At 46.0% G+C, this 21,034-nt stretch overlaps 1 protein-coding gene across 3 annotated transcripts; it reads right to left on the reverse strand.

Annotated features, from left to right (window-relative positions):
• Nucleotides 1–881: 881 nt before the first annotated feature.
• On the reverse strand, nucleotides 882–20,928 carry GAL3ST1 (galactose-3-O-sulfotransferase 1). Of its 3 annotated transcripts, XM_058158012.1 has the most exons (4): nucleotides 20,864–20,928; nucleotides 20,542–20,593; nucleotides 4,831–4,964; nucleotides 882–3,013 (listed from the first exon to the last, which is right to left on the reverse strand). In XM_058158012.1, the coding sequence occupies exons 3-4, from the start codon at nucleotides 4,953–4,955 to the stop codon at nucleotides 1,864–1,866; spliced, it is 1,275 nt and encodes a 424-aa protein (XP_058013995.1). In that variant the 5' UTR covers nucleotides 4,956–4,964; nucleotides 20,542–20,593; nucleotides 20,864–20,928; the 3' UTR covers nucleotides 882–1,863. The 3 variants fall into 3 exon arrangements, with proteins under 3 accessions (XP_058013995.1, XP_058013992.1, XP_058013994.1); XM_058158009.1 differs by lacking the exons at nucleotides 20,542–20,593; nucleotides 20,864–20,928 and adding an exon at nucleotides 16,551–17,087; XM_058158011.1 differs by lacking the exons at nucleotides 20,542–20,593; nucleotides 20,864–20,928 and adding an exon at nucleotides 6,130–7,230.
• Between the last annotated feature and the right edge of the window lie 106 nt (nucleotides 20,929–21,034).

Raw genomic sequence — 21,034 nt, forward strand, 5'->3', positions numbered from 1 at the left:
GATAGATAGATAGATAGATAGATAGATAGATAAAAAGATACTGTAGATAGATAGATAGATAGATAGATAGATAGATAGATAGATAGATAGATAGATAGATAGACAGATGATAGATACAGATAGATAGATAGATACAGATAGATAGATAGATAGATACAGATAGATAGATAGATAGATAGATAGATAGATAGATAGATAGATAGATACAGACAGACAGACAGACAGACAGACAGACAGACAGACAGATAGAAAGATAGATACCGATAAATGGATAGATAGATAGATAGATAGATAGATAGATAGATAGATAGATACCGATAGATAGATAGATACCGATAGATAGATAAATAGAAAGATACTGTAGATTGAGAGATACCGTGTTTTCCCGAAAATAAGACCCTGTCTTATTTTATTTTTTTTGAACCCTGAAATAAGCGCTCGGCCTTATTGCCATGCGCTCAAAAGCCCGATTGGGCTTATTATCAGGGGAATGTCTTATTTTGGGGGAAACAGGGTATCAGGAAGCACCAAAGGCGATTAAGAGAAAAGGTTGTGGAAAAAAACCTGCTGGTCGGAATCAATCCTCCTCCCTGCTATTGAGAAGCAATTCTCCTGGCCCTGCTCCACTGCCTCAGTTTCCTGGGAATTGCAAGAAAGTGACCTATGTTGGCGTGCATTGAGTGGGATGGACTGCCGAGAATGCCGTGAATTTGTGCGCATCCTGCCTTTCCTTTGCCTTTGGCGCCCTGTTTCTGTGCAACTTTAAAACGGAGGCGAATTTGGGGCACCCAGGGAAAAATATGCTCACGTCCCATTCGGACAAGCGACAAAATGGCTCGGCGCATAGTAAGGCAAGCGAACAAAATACTGCTGTGGTTCAACAGGGGGAATTTATGTACGCACATGTTACAGAAATACACATTCACAACTCACGGTAAATACTTAAAAGTTTCACACGGGCACACCTGCGCTATAAAACTGAAACAGCGATACCAAATTAAGCGCTTGGCTTCTCTCTCTCTCTCTCTCTCTCTCTCTCTCTCTCTCTCTCTCTCTCGGCAAAGCATCCTGAACAAAACGAGGATCTGGTGCTCCAAAATTTCAAGCAGAAAATTACAGTACTCAAGAGGTCCAAGGGGATGACAATGGCTTTAAGCTCTGGGGAGCAGATCGGCTCGACGTACACGAAAAACTGTACTGCTCCAAAGTTCTCGCTCTTTACTTGTAGTTCGGGGGCAAACTACCCGTTCGACTCGCCTCTGGGAAATGGGCATCCAGTCCTATGACTCAACGAAAAGAAACGATGTACCGGCACGTTGTCTTCTTCACGCACTCGCTCCCCTAATCGGCCGAACTCTCTTCTAGTGTACTCTTGGCGATTGTGGTCCGCGAGAGTTGGACTACGAGAGGGGCATTGAGATTCCGAGTGGCCAAATACTGCAGTTGGTGGAAGTTTCTTGGTTTGGTTTTCACTGTGCTCATCGGGGAGGTTAAAACAGCTGAGCGACCACCGAGAGCTAAAACACAGGTTGGTGAAGAGGACCTGAGGGACATTGGCGGCCGTTTTACTTTCTTCTTCCCGAAAGTCCAGCCAAAAATTGAGTCATAGATGTACAGCACCTTCTCTCCCTCCCTTGGTTACAAGGCTTGGTCACCCATTTCCCTCCCTTTTTTTAAAAAATAATAATAATTCACCTTCGAAAACACTTTATTCTCGAGATGGTTCTCCTGTTGGTCGTTGGTCACAAAGTGAGTTCGGCGTTGTGTGCCTGACTAACCGGTATCGGAAGGGAATGCAAAGGGAAGGAACCAAAAGAACGGAGAGAAGAAGTACTTGGCACATGGCCAGGGGGCCTCACCCTCTTACCACTTCAAAAACATCCTCACCCAGCTCCATAGCTTGGTGATCCACAGGTTGACCCCGAGGTCCATCAGGTATTGGATCTCGGGGGTCAGCATTTTGCGGCAAAGTTTCCGATGCTTTTTGTGAATTCTTTTTTTCAAATTGTAACCCAGGATGCATTTCTCGCCCAGGGGCTGCCAGGGTTGCATGGAGGATTCCTGGATCGAGTTGGCGTCCACGGGGCGGCCTCCGTCGATGCAGATGCTCTTCATCTTCTCGTTCTCTTCATTCAGCCTGGCGACGTCCTTCGCCATCCTGGCCTTCCCGTAGGCTTCCACTTTGTGCCAGAACGTGGCATTGAAGTACCGGTAGAGCTTGGCGTCGAGGAGGTTCCAAACCGTGGCTTTTTGGTAGAGTTCGTCGGTCAGCTTTGAGACGGTGGAGCCTTTGCGGGCGTTGAGCTTGAAGTAGAGAATGTCCTCCAGCTCCCAACACAACAGGTCCTTCAGAAGCACCAGAGATTCGTCGAAGTATTCCAGCAGCATGACCAGGTGGAAACGTCCGTCGATCTCACGAATGTACTGCTCGACCAAGGGACTGTTGGGGTCCATGTTGTTGTCGTAGCCCAAGTCAAAGAAAAGGAGATTCTGGAGGTAGTGTGCGTTGAACCCTTTCGGGTCGTAGTAATGCCAAGGGTCCCTCAGGAACTCAGCCAGCTTGTCGTCTCCCAACACTTTCCAGGTCAAAGGGATGACGCCCCCAAAGTAATGGAAAGAAGACTCAAAGAGGTAGGCGGGATCCCGCAGCACCGTCACGAACCGGGCGTCGGCCGGCAGCAGCTTGCGCACTTCCTCGTACTGGAAGCGCATGTGGTTACAAATGATGTTGAAGCACATGCCGGGCTGGTAGCCCTTCACCTGGTTTCGGTCAAAGAAAGACGGGTAGTAAAAATCACTACGTCCGTTGGGGAAGGCGAACTTCAGGTGGTGCTTCTCTCCAAAGCGGAAGAGGATATTAAGGAGGGTGCTACTGGCTGTTTTGTGGGTCTTCATGAACATGATGTTGAGTCTGGGAAGGCATTTTTCTCCTGGGGAGCCCTGGCTGCTGTTCCCTGAAGTTGAGAGCCGGGCGCGGGTGCGGTAGGACGAGCATGAATAAGGGATGGGAATCCTGGATAGAGAGGGGGAAAGACAGAAAAAAAAACCAAATGAGGAAAAATAAATAACATTTTTTTGTTCCTGAATTCGGGAGTCATTGCCACGAGACCTTTCTCATGTCTGCTTGGCAAAGCTTCTAGACCTGCCGTTGGCCTCCAGTCCCCCGTCTCTAAGGTTGAACGCAGCCGTTAGTCGCGGGAACCTGGCAATTTTGGTTGGCCTTAAAACAGTACGGTGCAGGTTTTTTGCAAGCAAAATTTAGCTCGGTAAGGTCAAAAGGGAATACAGTAGTGGCCAAAATTGTGGGAAGCTTTTGAGAAAAGTGTATTTTTTTTTAAATTAGCTAGTAACACCACTTTTTTGGGGAGTAGTACCATAAGATTATATATCAGCGGAAAGATAATTTAATCAAGAACGTAATGCAATAACTCTGATAAAGGATTTACTATTAGAATAGCAGTTACAGTATAATGAGGAAAAGTGAAACACATAGTAAAAAAAACGAGATATGCATTATCTCCATAGATAAATGGAGATTTATCAGCATAGAAAAAAGGAGATATGCAAAAATTATCAACCATGTCACCCTTTAGCATGAATTATGGCCTTACAACCTCTTTCCACCGCCAAACTGAGTCTTTTAGTTCCGCAGCTGTTATAATGTGAAACTAAGATTGAATGATGGCTTCTGTTAACTGGGTTTTATTGCTGGGTCGCTTCTGGCTAACAAGTTTCTTTAGTCGGCGCCATAGATTTTCGATTGGGTGAAGGTCTGGGCTCTTCCCAGGCCATTCCAGCAGTGGAATAGGATGATCTTGAAACTCCAAAATAAAAAAGTGGTGTTATTAGCCATCAAACCTCAAAAATACACTTTTCCCAAACGGTTTCCACAATTTTGGCTACTACTCTCTGTCTTCTATTCTCTGCCAGAGGCACAGTATTCCACTTTTGTCAGTCACAGATAGTCCTCGACTTAACGACCGCAATTGAGCCCAGAATTTATGACGCTAATGGGGGGGGGGACAGGACACATTTGATCAGCGAGTTTTCCCTCATTTTAAGACTTTTCTTGCCACCGTTACTAAGTGAATCGCTGCAGTTAGCCACCCGGTTGTTAAGCGAATCTGGTTCCCCCATTGACTTTGCTTGTCTGAAGGTTTCAGAAAAGGGATTGAGTGATTCTGGGACATTGCGACCATCATAACTATGAACCAGTAACCGAGCAAGTTGAGGGCTACCTGTTATTTGCTTGCTGGTATTTTTCAAACCAAGGACCGGGAGAAATGATGGCAGAATGGACACTTTTGCTATCTCAGGTCAGGTGTCTACTCTCGCCTGTTGTTCCATGAACATAAAAAGGTAAAGGTTCCCCTCGCACGTACATGCTAATCGTTCCCGGCTCTAGGGGGCGGTGCTCATCTCCGTTTCAAAGCCGAAGAGCCAGCGCTGCCCGAAGACGTCTCCGTGGTCATGTGGCCGGCATGACTCAACGCCAAAGGCGCACGGAACGCTGTTCCCTTCCCATCAAAGGTGGTCCCTATTTTTTCTACTTGCATTTTTTTACCTGCTTTCGAACTGCTCGGTTGGCAGAAGCTGGGACAAATAACGGGAGCTCACCCCGTGACGCGGCGCTAGGGACTCGAACCGCTGAACTGCCGACCTTTCGATCGACAAGCTCAGCATCTTTAGCCACCGCGTCCCTCCATGAACATAAATGGTTCCAAAGGCTTTTGGTGGAAGATCCCTACAAGGAGAATGCAAGGGCTTCCTCCCCTCCCCCAACCATCGCTCCCATCGCCTCGTCCCCGCGTACTCCAGATATTCACTCACTCTGTCATGCTGACTTGCAAGGGTGGGACGGCATACGAATAGAGAACCAGCATGAAGCTGGTGAGGAGAGTTCCCAGGACGAGGCCTTTACACATGGATTTCCAGTTCTTCTTTTGGGGCAACATTATGATCGTCTGAAAGAAGAAACGGAGAAAAAGGTGCATTAACAGAGGGATACAATCAAGATCAAGTGAGGTACTAATACCACTCTATAATGCCTTAGGAAGACCACACCTAGAATACAGCGTCCAGTTTTGGTCACCACACTATAAAAAAGACGTTGAGACTCTAGAAAGAGTTCAGAGAAGAGCAACCAAGAGGATTAGGGGACTGGAGGCTAAAATATACTAAGAATGGTTGCAGGAACTGGGCCTGGCTGGTCTAGTGAAGAGAAGGACCAGGGGAGACAGGATAGCAGTCTTCCAATATTTGAAGGGCTGCCACAGAGAGGAGGAAGGGGGTCAAGCTGTTTTCCAAAGCACCCGAAGGCCAGACAAGGAATAATGGATGGAAATTGATCAAGGAGAGATTCAACCTAGAAATAAGGGAGAAATTTTCTGACAGGGAGAGCAATTGACCAATGGAACAGAAGTTGCCTTCGGAAGTTGTGGGAGCTTCATCGCTTGAGACTTTCAAGAAAAAATTGGATTGCCACTTGTCAGAAATGGTGTAGGGTCTCCTGCTTCAGTGGGGGGGGGGTTGGACTAGATCACGGGTCTGCAAACTTGGCTCTTTTAAGACTTGTGGACTTCAACTTGTGGGAATTTGCAGACCCCTGGACTAGATGACCTATAAGGTCTCGTCTAACTCTTGTTAATCTGTTTTAAAAAAAACTTCGCTTGGTCCATTCGCCCGACAAATCCCCTGCGTCAAAAAAAAACAAAAAACCAGAAATACAGCTGGAAAGGGGACCTTGGAGTTCTTCTAGTCGAGCCCCCCGATGCAAAAATACTAAGCCACGATGCATCTGGATTTCATAGTGGCTTAGCCACTGGCTGCCGGCTGCTGTTCAGGAGTTCCAGAGGCTAAACCGATCCGTGGAGAGGTTTTCCTTATACATCATACAGTTAATTGGGAGAAACGAGAGTTACGGGAAGGGATGATGCCGGCTTTTTGGCAGGTAAAAAGCAAGCAAGCACGGGAAATCCTGGCTCGTCCAAACGACATAAAATCACGAACGGAGAACGATTCTCCTTGCATTGGATTTTTGCCGGGGACGGTCATTCTAAGCCCTGTAAAACCCAGAAGTGTTTCCGAATGACACCCAATGACAATCTGAAGGTGCCACGGGGAACCTACCTTTCTGCTTGTCCAGCCTTCTGCAGGTGGAAGGGAGCGAGGCTGAGCGGCGAGGTGGGTTTTCTGCTTGATAATTGAACCTGGAGAGGAGAAAGCGGCCGCGCACCTGCCTACCCTGGGCCCTTTTGGAGTTGGGTTTTAGCTGACTTCGCCAGTGGGCAAGACCTGCAACCACATCAGAAGGGGGAATGGGAAGGGAGAGCCTGGCTGAGCAGAGATACCTTGTGTGCTTGCACACTTGGTCAGCCTGCACACACACACACACACTGTCTTGTTTTGCCAGCCAAGAGAGAGTAATAAAAGGCAACAGCATCTTGCCTGCAGCCGGCAGGAGTTCGGAGGAACGGGGAAGCTGGCCGGCTGGATGGGAGGGAAATACCTGCCTATTTGCAAGGCTCAGAGAATGCTGTGGGGGGGCCGTGCAGGACTGCAACTGCATTGCACCAGGATTGTCCTTTGTGGCAGGCAGGCCTGCGAGAGTGCAAGGCCAGGGAAGGTCACGGCGGCCCTGCAGAGGTGCAGCGGGGACCCATCCCAGGCGCTGGTGGAGGTTGGGAAGGCGAAAGGAAGAGGGGGGTTCTGCATGCGGTGCTTTCCGTTCCCAGATCCTGGTCCCAAAGTATCATCGAATCTAGTCTGAAGTCGGATCAAAAGGAACGACATCGCTAAGAGGTTCCGTAACTGCTTCACGGTTTTGCAACCGAGAGCAGGGCTCGGAGACCGGGAGAACTAGCCTCGGGTTTCTTTTGAGCCTGAAAACTTGTCAGTCCTAAAACAACCACACACACACACACACACACACACCCGCCTTCAGAAAAGAAAAGACAAAATATCCCAGAAACAAAAAAAAATCACCACAACAAAAAAAAAACGCTTTTTCACGGTGAAAGAAAATGAAACCAGCCGTATTTTCCTCATCTTCCCCCGAAATGTTCAGTGTTACGAAGTTAGCATTTAAAGCAGTAAAATTGCTTCCAAAAATAGAAACTCGTAGAATCACGGGGTGAGAAGGGGCCTTAAAGGTCTTCTAGTCCAACCCCCTGCTCAAAGGCAGAGTCCTTATTCAATCACAGACAAACTGTTGTCCAATCTTTTCTTGAAAACTTCCCCCTTCTTTCTTCTCTTTTTCCATTTCTTATCTTCTTCCCTCCCTCCCTCCCATTGTTCCTTCCTTCCTTCCTTCCTTCCTTCCTTCCTTCCTTCCTTCCTTCCTTCCTTCCTTCCTTCCTTCCTTCCTTCCTTCCATCCTTCCTCCCTCCCTCCCATTGTTCCTTCCGTCCTTCCTTCCTTCCTTCCTTCCTTCCTTCCTTCCATCCTTCCTCCCTCCCTCCCTCCCATTGTTCCTCCTTCCCTCCCATTGTTCCTCCCTCCCTCCTTCCCACTGTTCCTTCCTCCCTCCTTCCCCTTGTTCCCCCCTCCCTCCCATTGTTCCTTCCTCCTCCTTCCTTCCTTCCTTCTTCCTTCCTTCCTTCCTTCCTTCTTCCTTCCTCCTTCCTTCCTTCCTTCCTTCCATCCTTCCTCCCTCCTCCTCCCATTGTTCCTCCTTCCTCCCATTGTTCCTCCTCCTTCCCATTGTTCCTCCTCCTTCCCATTGTTCCTTCCTTCCTTCCTTCCTTCCTTCCTTCCTTCCTTCCTTCCTTTCTTCCATCCTTCCTTCCTTCCTTCCTTCCTTTCTTCCATCCTTCCTCCCTCCCTCCCATTGTTCCTTCCTTCCTTCCTTCCTTCTTTCTATCCTTCCTCCTTCCCTCCCATTGTTCCTTCCTTCCTTCCTTCCTTCCTTCCTTCCTTCCTTCCTTCCTTCCTTCCTTCCTTCCTTCCTTCCTTCCCTCCCTCCCTCCCTCCCTCTCTTCTCGAATCATAGAGCCAGAAGGGACCTTGGAGATCTCCTAGTCCAACCACTTGCCCAGGCAGCAAAACCTATTGCATCCTGCAGAGATTGCTGTCCAATATTTCTTGAAAACCTCCAGCAAGTGGAGCACCCACAACTTCATCAGCTTTCTCCTAATTATTACTGTTTCCCCTCTAAACGAAACAAATTATGAAGTCCCTTCAGCCGGCACGCTCTATAAACTTACAATGGACAAGGAAGACGTGAAAGTAGAAAACGAAGACGATGAAGAGGTGAAAAATGAAGATGACCCTTATGCAAAAGCATTATCGAGAAACGCTGCTTTATCTATTTTTGAAATAACAAATACAAGCTATTGCTTTTACTTCTTCATTTCTCAACATTAGCAACTTTAAGATGGTTGGACAACCAACTCACAGAATTCCCCAGCCAGCATCTTAAACAGCTTAAAATGGCTGAGGCTGAGAAACTGGCTGGGCTGGAGTATTAAAGAGATTATTAATCCTGTTCCCACTGATAATCTGTTATTCTTTCAACAAGAACAATGCTTTAATCGATCACATTGTTTTCTCTTGTTTTTCTTAATTTTGCCAACCATAACTCATAACTCATAGCAACCTAGAACTAAGGAGAAACTTCCTGACAGTTAGAACAATTAATCAGTGGAACAACTTGCCTCCAGAAGTTGTGAATTCTCCAACACTGGAAGTTTTTTAAGGAGATGTTGGATAACTATTTTTCTGAAATGGTAGAGGGTCTCCTGCTTGAGCAGAGGGTTGGATTAGAAGACCTCCAAGGTCTCTTCCAACTCTATTATTCTATTCTATTTTACTAATCCATCATCTGATCACGTCAATTCCCCAAAATGTATGAGCTTCTGCTGAGAGATCATCCAGTGGGGACTGATATTCAATTTTTTCCACCGGTTCTGTGGGCGTGGCTTGGTGGGTGTGGCTTGGTGGGTGTGGGGGTCATAGGGCGGGGTGGGTGGGTGGGACGAGCCGCGAGCGTCTGGAAGAAGCGAGCGGCAACTGGGCGACCGGACAAGGCCAGTCAGAGGTGCTATTTACTAGTTCTACAAACCAATTCAAATGGCCGCTACCGGTTCGACCAAACAGGCTGAACCAAACTACCACTGGGTAGTCCCGGGTGTTTCTAACACTCTTCTAAAAATATTATTTGTTTAATCTCCCTGCTGAAACAACTTGCAATCTTACCATGCCGAAAAATACGAGATTCGGCAAGTAGGCTTGGTAGATTTATTAAGTGGCGTTCCAAAACATGGGGGGAGGGGGGGAAGCGGAAAATCTGAATCCTTCCGTAGTGCAGAGGATGCCTAAGTTCCCAGGAATGACCGTCCTGTTCGCTGGTCTTTGTCCACATTGGTCAAGACCTCCTGGGGGAAAGGGGGTGGGTGGGCTTTTTGTCTTGCGAGTGCCGGTTTGATACAGCTGAGATTCTCCTCCCCGATGAATAATGAATGGAAACTGTAAATAGATCCCGAATGGGGGAACAAGACTCTTTTTATTCCTTCCTTGACATTCAACACCACCGCTCCTGTCTCCGACTGACCTTCTTCCGCAGGAGATCCTATAGAACCCGGGAGGAACCTGATACAAACTGGCCACGAGAAGACGACTCTCAATTGGCGAGAGTGGTACTTCTTAGTCTCTCTCTCCTGGGTGGCCAAAGAAGGGCCCGCTTGGAGCTTTGAAAGACAGCTCACGCTCTTCCCACCCCCCAACACCCAGGGTATTTGGGGGTGTAGAAAGCTAGCACCCACCCCTCTCCTAGAGGAATGAAATATTCCAGGGAATATGAAAAAGGCAGAATATTATATTCCCCTGGATGAGAAAAGGAGAAACTGTGTTTTTAAAGACAAAGAGGAGGTCCTTGCCCCCAGCAGATATTTGGTGCCCAGTGAGCAGGGCTGGGCCAGCCTACGGTAGTGGCCAAAATTGGGGGAACCTTTTGGGAAAAGTGTATTTTTTTGAGATTTGATGGCCACTAACAAATCATTTTGATGCTTTGAGGCGAATGCCTCATTCCACTGTAATACAGTCGGAAAGTCAATGCTTCTTTTTCTTTTCTTTTCCCTACCTTCCCTCGCTTCTCTTCCCCCTCTCTCCTTCCTTCCTCGCTGCTCTCTTGTTTACTTTTGTATTTTATAATCCTTAATAAACCTTTTTTATATATTTTTTTAAAAAAAAGAATTCCATTCTTTTGCCAGTCTACCGTTATCGGCTTTGACTCACCTCCAGACTGGCTTGAAGTTAAAAACTTTTTCAGGACATCTCCCTCTTGTTTCCCACTTATCCCCCTGTGCCACCTAAGCAGGGCATAAATATACCCTCATACCTGCCATTATTACGGCATGCCCTCATACCTGTTGCCTTTATCTCTTCCCAGACAACAGCTGAGCCATCTGAAAGCCATCTTTAGCTGCTCAAATTTTTAAATGGTTTTCTCCCCCCCGCCTTTTTCCCCACCCTCTACAATCTAAGATGCTTCATCGCCAATTCAGTTCTGTTATAGCAGTGACGGCTAACCTTTTCGGCACCGGGTGCCAAAGGCGCACATGTGTGTGTGTGTGCGCACACCCATAATCCAATGCGCAAGCAACCACCACCCCCGTGCGTCCTGCCCCCTGCGCACGACTCTCCTGCGTGTGCCCCCGCGCATGCAAGCATGACCCAGAGGTGGGTTTCAGCAGGTTCTGACCAGTTCCGGAGAACCGGTAGCGGAAATTTTGAGTAGTTCGGAGAACCGGTAGTAAAAATTCTGACTGGCCCCCATCTATTCTCTGCCTCCCGAGTCCCAGCTGATCGGGAGGAAATGGGGATTTTTGCCGCAACTTTCCCCTGGAGTGGGGTGGGAATGGAGATTTTACAGTAGCCTTCCCCTGCCACACCCACCGAGCCACACCCACAAAACTGGTAGTAAAACATTATGAAACCCACCACTGGCATGACCCACACACACACCAGCCACACCGCGTGTGACCCCATGCATGCTCCGCTCCGCGCACACATGTGCGACCCCCACATGCGCCATGCCCCCCACACATATGCGGCAGAGACCCGAAAACCAGCTGGCTGGCGGGAGGCGCACGCACAGCAGAGCTGAGCTGGGGCAACGGCTCATGTGCCCATAGAGAGGGCTCTGCGTGGCATAGATAACCCTCACATCCAGGACATAAACTGTTTCAACTCCTACCCTCAAAACGACACTATAGAGCACTGCACACCAGAACAACTAGACACAAGGACAGTTTTTTCCCGAAGGCCATCACTCTGCTAAACAAATAATTCCCTCAACACTGTCAAACTATTTACTGAATCTGCACTACTATTAATCTTCTCATTGTTCCCATCACCAATCTCTTTCCACTTATGACTGTATGACTGTAACTTTGTTGCTGGCAATCCTTATGATTTATATTGATATATTGACCATCAATTGTGTTGTAAATGTACGTATCTTTTCTTTTATGTACACTGAGAGCCTATGCACCAAGACAAATTCCTTGTGTGTCCAATCACACTTGGCCAATAAAGAATTCTATCAATTCTATCAATGCTATAGTCCAGGGGTCTCCAACCTTGGCGACTTTAAGCCTGGAGGACGTCAACTCCCAGATTGCAGAGGAAGGGATCATAAGAGAGTAAGCAAAGCTGGCTGGGGAATTCTGGGAGTTGAAGTCCACCAGGCTTAAAGTTGCCCAGGTTGGGGACCCCTGCTATATAGTCAAGGACTGTGCTTCCCTAACTTCTATCGGCCGTGTTAAGTTGCTGCCCGCCGTGAAGTTGAAGTCGTTTTGCTCGGGCTGAAGAAGGAAAGAAATAACTGGCTTTTGCAGAAGCATCGGCCTGGATAATGTAACCTCCGATCAGCGGGTTGGTTGTTTTTTTTTTTTTAATGTTTGTCAGATCTTATGTGGCTCCTTAGATACACAGGTAGCCCTCGACTTAAAACAGTTTAGTTTAGTGACCGTTCGGAGTTACGACGACATTGGGAAAAAAAGCGACTTTCTTTTCCCCCCAGAGGAAAATTAAAAAAGCAAGCTCTGACCCCTCCCAAACTCTGCCAAACTGAGCAGAACCTTTGGGAAGACAGCGTCCTCTTTACCTGAAGGGTCTTCCCGTACCTGAGTGGCTCTCCTAGAGAAAAGGGAACAACCTATTCTCCTAAAGCACCTAAAAGGCAGGAAAAGAAGTAAAGGAGGCAACCTGGGAGGAATTTCCTGACAGTCAGAACAATTCATTGGTGGAACAGTTTGTCCCCCGGACTTGGGGTTGCTGTTCCTGAAGGTTGCCAATCAAGAAAATATTGGATGACCATTTTTCCAGGATGGAATAAGGACTCCTAGATTTGGCTAGGGTGCAGGACTGGAACCAGGGTCCCCAATCCCTGGTCTGTCCCTTCCTTCCTTCCTTCCTTCCTTCCTTTCCTTCCTTCTTTCCTTCCTTCCTCTCTATCTCTCTCTGTCTCTCTCTCTTCCTCTTCTTTCTTTCTTACCTTCCTTCCTTCCTTTCTCTCTCTCCCTTCCTTCCTTCTTTCCTTCCTTCCTTCCTTCCCTCCTTCCCTCACTTCCTAACTCCTGTGGTGGACCAGTGATTAGAATGCAGGATTGCATTTACTCTCAAGCCAGGAATACCCTCTGTTCCAAATTAAATAGCACTCGGTGTCTTCCCCCTCTTTCAAGTAAGTTTAAAACTTAAGGGATATTTTTTTATGAAATCAAATTGTGAATAGAAGTTAATACAATTTAAATAAGGATGTAAGTTAAGATAGAGATCTATAGAAGTAGAATTCGGGTGAAGAGGTTAATTAGGATAGAGATACCGACGTAGAAAAGCTGTTACTAGTGTTTAAGTTTTGATGTGTTTGTTTTTGCTTGTTCGTTTTCTTTGTGTATTACGTTTTTCTTTTTTGTACTGCGTATTTTAATGTTTGGAAATTTAATAAATATTTATTTTTTAAAAAAAGAATGCAGGATTGCAGGCTAATTCTGCCCACTGCCAAAGAGTTCGATCCTGATCAGCTAAGGTTGACTCAGCCTTCCGAAAAAATGAAGACCTAGGTTGTTGGAGTTTGCAAGAGGCTGACTCTGTAAACCGCTCAGAGGTGGCTGCAAAGCACTGTGAAGCGGTCTATAAGTCTAAGTGCCATTGCTATTATCCCTAGAAGCTCTTCCTCCTCCTCCTTTTTAAAAACCAGTCCATCAGGGCCACATGAAAAAAAACACAATCCCACCCTACTTTCAAACCCCTAGTTCTTTCTTTTGCTGCTGCTGCTGTTGCTGCTGCTGTGATTATTCATTGTGCAGCATTAGTTGCTCCCTTAATATCGTATGTTTTTGTATTTTTCTTCTTCTTCTTGTAAAAAACGAGGGGCCGTTGAGTATAATGCCAAAAGGTGGGATTGTTTTACCTGCCTGGTGAGGGGGCTACAGATCTGAGCTCCACCTGTTCTCTCTCTGCCCATCCCCTACGTTGCTTCTCAGTTCAACTTGCAGGTTAATCATTAATATGCCCCAGTAATAGAGAGGGAAGCAATAATACCTACACACCTATGATGTTTCAAGGTGGGTTTCACAGCTTTTGTTCTTTAATGTGGAAGCGTTACACTACGTGACTTGTTTCTCTCACCAGGCGCACGGCCACAGGTAATAACAACTCTGAACAGCATCTGAAAGAAGCAGCTCGAATTTTAAGTGTGCTTTGTTTAAACAATATTTGGGGTTTTGTTTTGTTTTGTTTTAAAAAAAAAAATCTACTATGGAAGTAAACTCTGTAAGCCTCTCCTGCTTTTTAACCCTGGGGAGTTTAACCTTCAACTATCCCTGACAGGTTTGCTGAGTTTGGATTGGATTTATGAGCTGTTAGCTGTTTTGCCCGCTCCTTTTACATAGTACCACGTAGCTGAGAATTTTGTACAAGGGACTTTGAGGGAGGATGCAAATGAAACAAACAAACAAATAAATAAATAAATAAATATGCATGCATTCACACACAGAGTGTTTGGTTGGAGCAAGAATTCACCAGTGTCAAAACAATACCACTTAGTTAGAACGTAGAATATAAACATTACAGCCATCAAAGTTGATCTCAAGACGTGGGAAAGATTCTATGTATGGTTAGAAAAGTGATATGAATAATAGAGGATAGATAAATAATTTAAATCAGGGGTTTCCAACCTTGGTAACTTTAAGCCTGGAGGATTTTAACTCCCAGAATGCCCTAGCCAGCTTTGCCGGCTGGGGAATTCTGTGAGTTGAAGTCCGCCAGGCTTAAAGTTGCCAAGGTTGGAGACCCCTGATTTAAATTATAGAAAGCTAAATGAGGGAAATGACAAAAAAAAGAAATAGAAACCCAGATAACGCCAGAGTAAATGGAAAAGGGGGATGGGGTGGGAAAGAAAGAAGATTATAAATATAAATGTACAATTATGAAATGAGAGATTGGGTAAAATGGAAAAGAAATCGAAAAGATAGTATATATTATTACAGAATCGGAGTTGCTCGGATACCAAATAAAGGAAATATTATACAACAAAGAAGAGAGAAAGAGAGAGGAATAGAGGCTAAGATAGAGGAGGAGAGGGAGAGAGAGAGAGAGGAACGGAAGAAAGGGATAGGAGAGGAAGATAGGATAGGGGAAAAGAGTAGGAGAGAAGGTGAGAAAGGAGGAAAAGAGGGGAGAGGAAGGAAGAAGGAGGAAGGAGAGGAGAAGGAAGAAAGTAGGAGAGGCGAGGAGGGAGGGAAGGGAAAGAGGAGAAGATTTGTTGAGAAACGAAGGGAAAGAAAGGGTAGAAGAGCAACCCCGAATGCAATTAAAATGTTTTATCTCTGCGCTTTCTTCAGAAAAAATATCTATGATGATTTATGGACAAGAGAACGCACATTTACAATATGTGTACAACCAAAGGAAAAAAAAACTTTCTTATGAAAAAAGTTGACTCCGCCTTCCATCCTTCCGAGGCGGGTAAAATGAGGACCCCAGATTGTTGGGTGGGGGGGCAAAAGAGGCCGACTCTGTAAACCGCTTAGAGAGGGCTGTAAAAGCACGGCGAAGCGGTATAGAAGTCTTAAGGGCTATTGCTATAACAGGGTTGGAAGGAACTTTGGAGATCCAGTCCAGTCCGATCCCCTGCTCAAGGTAGGACGCCTTCTACCATCCCGGTCAAACCGTTCTAAAGTCTATTCTTGAACACCTCCAAGTGATGGAGCGCCCACAACTCCTGAAGGCCATTCCTGGAGCACCCACAACGTCTAGTGGCAAGCCGTTCCGCTGATGAATTGTTCTCCCTTTCAGATTTCTCCTTAGTGCCAGGTTGGATCCAAATTTCGACCCATTACTTCTTCTCCTGACCTCTGAAGCTTTGTAGAATAGGTTTCCCCATCCCACCTTCTCTGTGACAGCCCCTCAAGTACCAGGAGATGGCCCGCTAGTCCTTTTCTTCACCAGACTGGACTTACCTAGCTCCCGCAACCCTCCATCGTACGGTTGGACCTGCAGATCCCTTCTCATCTTGGTTGCTCTTCTCTGCACCCTTTCTAAGGTCTCTTGGGATCTTGTACAACGGTGACCAGAACCGGGCGCGGTTTTTCCAAGTGTGGAAAGACAACGTCCCTTCCAGTTTGAATTTAAAGCCCTTCGGCTAAGCGGAACGAGTTGAAACTGGTTTGACATCTCTTCAAGCAATCCCGGAAGAAGTTAAGTCGGTCTCCCCCCCACCCAAAAAAAAAAAATCCCAGCCGCCGACGTATTTTTCTTATCAGCTGGCACACATGTCAATGTTTGCAAACATACCTTTTCTCCTGCTGGGGAGATCACCTCGCTGTTACAGTGGTGGCCAAAATTGTGGAAATTTTTTTGGGAAAAGTGTATTTTTGAGATTTGGTGGCTAATAAAACCACTTTTGGGGGGGGGGGGAGTTTCAAGATCATCCTATTCCACTGCTGGAATGGCCTGGGAAGAGCCCAGACCTTCACCCAATGGAAAATCTATGGAGCCAACTAAAGAAACTGGTTAGTCAGAAGCGACCCAGCAATAAAACTCAGTTCATAGAAGCCATCATTCAATCTTGGTTTCACGTGATAACAGTTGCAGAACTCAAAGACTTGGTTCACTCCATGGGAAGACGTTGTAAGGCCGCCATTCATGCTAAAGGTTACCCAACGAAGGATTAACTGACATGGTGATCATTTTTGCAATATCTCGTTTTTTTTCTACGTGTTTCACTTTTCTTCTTTATGCTGTCGCCGCTATTCTAATAGCAAACCCTTCAGGAAAGCGACTGCGTTGCATTCTTGATTAAATTATCTTTCCATTGGTGTATAATTGTACGGTACCGCTCCGCGAAAAAAAAAAAAAGTGGTTGATATTAGCTAAGTTTTAGAAAAGACACTTTCCCCAAAAGGTTCCCCGCAATTTTTGGCCGCTGCTGTAGATTAAATAAAAATATTAAAAAACTGGCCCAGTTTTTTTTTTCCTTCCCTCTCCGCGTTCCCCATCCCCTGCTGTAGTTCTGCATAAAATAACTTGGGGGTGGGTGGGTTGCAGCTTACCTTTTCCCTCTCGTAAGCACTTTCTCGCACGCCTTCTTCTTTGCGAGTGTGTCGAAGGGAAGCTTGGCAAGAAAACCTAGGTGATGCTTCTCCGACATGGAGCAGCCTCTCCTCATGGAGATCCGTCCCAGCGCTCCAGAAAGCTTCGGACCCGATTTCTCCCACTTAAGGCTAGCTCTTTCCTCTCGGGAATTTCAGGGGACCCTCCCTCCTTCCCCCATTTCCCTCACGAGAAAAAAAAAAACAACGCTCAGCAGTTCAACTCCAGCTACTGTACTGCCACCCAGGCTGGCTCTCCTCCCACATTCTGCGGCACAGAAGGGACATTCACCAGCCTTCCAAGCCTTCACCGGGACAAAGCGACTGCTTGTACCTCGCTGCGGGACTGGCATCAACAAAGACATTGTTCCCGGCATAACTGCCTTTTCCTTTCCCTCTTTCTCTAGCGAGGAACGGCAAAAGCCAGCAGACGTCCCCCCCCAGCTCAGTCTTACACTACAGGTAGTCCTCGACTTAACAAGAGTTCATTTAGTGACCGTTCAAAGTCTCTCTCTCTCTCTCTCCTTTTTTCTGTGACTCTCTCTCTCTCTCTTTCTCTCTCTCTGTGTCACTCTGTCTCTTTCTCTCTGTCTCTGTCTCTCTCTCTACTTCTCTCTCTCTCTCTCGCTTTCTCTCTGTCTCCCTCCCTCTCCCCCCTCTCTCCTTTCTCTATGACTCTGTCTCTTTCTTTCTCTCTCTCTCTGACTCTCTCTTCCTCTGTCACTCTCTCTTTCTCTCTCTCCTCCCTCTCCCCCTCTCCTTTCTCTGTGACTTTCTTTCTTTTTTCTTCTTTCTTCTTTCTTTTTTCTTTGTCACTCTGTCTCTTTCTCTGTCTCTCTCTGTCTCTCTGTCTCTACCTCTCTGTCTCTCTCTCTCTCTCTTTCTCTCTGTCTCTGTCTCTCCCTCCCTCCCTTTCTCCCTTCCCCCCCCTCTCCTTTCTCTATGACTCTGTCTCTTTCTTTCTCTCTCTCTCTGACTCTCTCTTCCTCTGTCACTCTCTCTTTCTGTCTCTCTCCCTCCCTCTCCCCCCCTCTCCTTTCTCTGTGACTTTCTTTCTTTTTTCTTCTTTTTTCTTCTTTTTTCTTTGTCACTCTGTCTCTTTCTCTGTCTCTCTCTGTCTCTCTGTCTCTACCTCTCTGTCTCTCTGTCTCTCTCTTTCTCTCTGTCTCTGTCTGTCTCTGTCTCTCCCTCCCTCCCTTTCTCCCTTTCCCCCCTCTCTCCTTTCTCTGTGACTCTGTCTCTTTCTTTCTCTCTCTCTCCGTCACTTTGTCTCTTTATTCTCTTTCTCTGTCTCTCTTTCTCTCCCTCCCTCTCCCCCCTCTCCTTTCTCTGTGACTCTGTCTTTCTCTCTCTCTCTCTTTCTCTCTCTCTCTGTCTCTCTGTCTGTCTGTCTGTCTTTCTTTCTATCTATCTATCTATCTATCTATCTATCTATCTATCTATCTATCTATCTATCTATCTATCTATCTATCTATCTATCTATCTATCTATCTATCTATCTCTACCTCTCTGTGTCTCTCTCTTTTTGTCTCTCTGTCTCTCTCTACCTCTACCTCTCTGTCTCTCTCTCTCTCTTTTTCTCTCTCTCTCTTTCTCTCTCTCTCTGTCTCTCTGTCTCTGTCTTTCTTTCTATCTATCTATCTATCTATCTATCTATCTATCTATCTATCTATCTATCTATCTATCTATCTATCTCTACCTCTCTGTGTCTCTCTCTTTTTCTCTCTCTGTCTCTCCCTCCCTCTACCTCTCTCTCTCTCTCTCTCTTTTTCTCTCTCTCTTTGTCTCTCTCTCCCTCTCTCCCTCTCTCCCTCTACACTTCTCTACCTCTCTCGCCATGATAGAACTACTGTTAGAATAGGGGCCTCTGTGGCTCAGACTGGTAAGACAGTCTGTTATTAACACAGCTGCCTGCAATTACTGCAGGTTCAAGCCCCACCAGGCCCAAGGTTGACTCAGCCTTCCATCCTTTATAAGGTAGGTAAAATGAGGACCCAGAGTGTTGGGGGCAATAAATTGACTTTGTATATAAATATACAAATAGGATGAAGACTATTGCTTAACATAGTGTAAGCCGCCCTGAGTCTTTGGAGAAGGGCGGGATATAAATGCAAATAAAAATAAATAAATAAATAAAAAGAATCAGCAGTTAGCTAACATTGGTGTTACTTTTTTCAACGGTGACAAAAGTAAGGCTCTACATTTAGGCAAGAGAAACAAAACGGACAGGTACCGTATATGTCCGTGATGGCGAACCTATGGCACGCGTGCCAGAGGTGGCACACAGCACCCTCTCTGTGGGCACATGAGCAGTCACCCCAGTTCAGCTCCGCTGCACTTGTGCGCGTGCCTCCCGCCAGCCAGCTGGTCTTCGGGTCTCTGCCGCGCATGCATAGGGGGCACATGCAGGGGGGCACGAAGAGACGGGGGCATGCACGGGGGCTGCACGCGCATTGCATTTTGGGGGTTTGGCCGTGCGCTTTGGGCTGGTTAGCCATCACTGGTATATGTGGTACCTTGCTCAATAGTAGTAACTGTGAGAGGGATCTTGGAGTCCTAGTGGACATTTAGATAGGAGCCAGCCGTGGGCTGCAGCTGCCAAAAAAGCCAACACAGTTCTAGGCTTCATAAACAGAGGGATAGAATCAAGATCATGTGAATAGAATAGAATAGAATAGAATAGAATATTTTAATTTATAGACCGCCCTTCTCCCGAAGGACTCAGGGCGGTGTACAGCCAGGATAAAATACAGGGGGGAAAAAACAACACGTACAAACCCTTAAAAAAACCTATTCAATATGGCTACTTTAGATAAAATATTTCCCTATAAAATTTACAAAAAATTTAAAACCCATAAAATCAATTTGATAATTTTAAAATTTAAGCGAGTCCAGCAAGACGAAATAAGTAGGTTTTAATGTGAAGTGTTAATACCACTTTATAATGCCTTGGTAAGGCCACACTTGGAATATTGCATTCAGTTTTGGTCGCCGCGAAGTAAAAAAGGATGTTGAGACTCTAGAAAGAGTGCAGAGAAGAGCCACAAAAAGGATTAGAGGACTGGAGGCTAAAACATATGAAGAACGGTTGCAGGAACTGGGTATGTCTAGTCTAATGAAAAGAAGGACCAGAGGAGACATGACAGCAGAATTCTGATATCTCAGGGGCTGCCCCAAAGAAGAGGGAGTCAAGCTATTCTCCAAAGCACCTGACAAGAAGCAATGGGTGGAAACTAATCAAGGAGAGAAGCAACTTAGAACTTAGGAGAAATTTCCTGACAGTGAGAACAATTAATCAGTGGAACAACTTGCCTCCAGAAGTTGTGAATGCTCCAACACTGGAAGTTTTTAAGAAGATGTTGGATAACCATTTGTCTGAAGTGGTGTAGGGTTTCCTGCCTAAGCAGGGGGTTGGACTAGAAGACCTCCAAGGTCCCTTCCAATTCTGTTATTCTGTTCCAGAGGTCTTCAAACTTGTACAAATAAATATTACAAACAAATAGCTGGCTGGAGAATTCTGAGAGTTAAAGTCCCCAAGTCTTAAAGGTGACAAGCTTGAAGACCTCTGTGCTGTGCTGCGCTATGCTATGCTATGCTAACATCTGCAATATTTCGACACTTGCCAGAAGCTAAAGAGATTGGCCACGAAAGTTTCATTTGTAGGAAGTGTTGGTCTAGCACAGGGGGGTCAACCTTGGCAACTTTAAGACTTGTGGACTTCAACTCCCAGAATTCCTCAGCCAGCTTTGCAGTTGCAGTCCACAAGTCTTAAAGTTGCCAAGGTTGGAGAATCCTGGTCTAGCAGGCCGAATGTATCTGTTGAAGGATTCATGGCTTGTTTGCAACTTACTCTGCAGAACACACATTTCTTGCCCCCAAGATGGCATCTCCTTTTCAGGAAGAAGAGGCGCTTGGAAAAATCAGAGCTAAAGGCAGTCATCAGAGCAATTACCTGGAAGGCGCTTTTTGAATCGTGGGACTGGACTCTCCTCTTCTCTTGAAAGCTGCAAAACAAGAATGCAAAAGATTCCATTAAGAACCGAAATACTTACGCAGTCCCGATAGATTCTATTCTACATCGGACACCGTGTGCAATTCTTTTTCTTGCCAATAATTTGTTCCAAATCAAATAACACCTGTTTCTTTTCTGGCCTGGACGACAGTTGAAATTTATGGCATTGCTATCTTTTTCACTGTTGATTCCTAAAAAGAAAACATTTTGAAACATGTTCAGGTTATTGAAGAAGCGGGATATACTGAAGCGGGATATTTACCATAAACCCAAGTTTATCTGTGGCTAATCTTCTAACAGCAACCATTCATGATTGTGCGTGCAGACATCGGACAACATATTATAAGAGAACAGCTCTGCTAATGTTCTGGTAAGACATTGAAGCTCTGAATTTTGCAGTCAGGCAAGTCCGTCCCAAGTGGGTGTAGACTAT

Source organism: Ahaetulla prasina, chromosome 15 (genome assembly GCF_028640845.1).
Source record: "Ahaetulla prasina isolate Xishuangbanna chromosome 15, ASM2864084v1, whole genome shotgun sequence".
Lineage (NCBI taxonomy): Eukaryota > Metazoa > Chordata > Lepidosauria > Squamata > Colubridae > Ahaetulla > Ahaetulla prasina.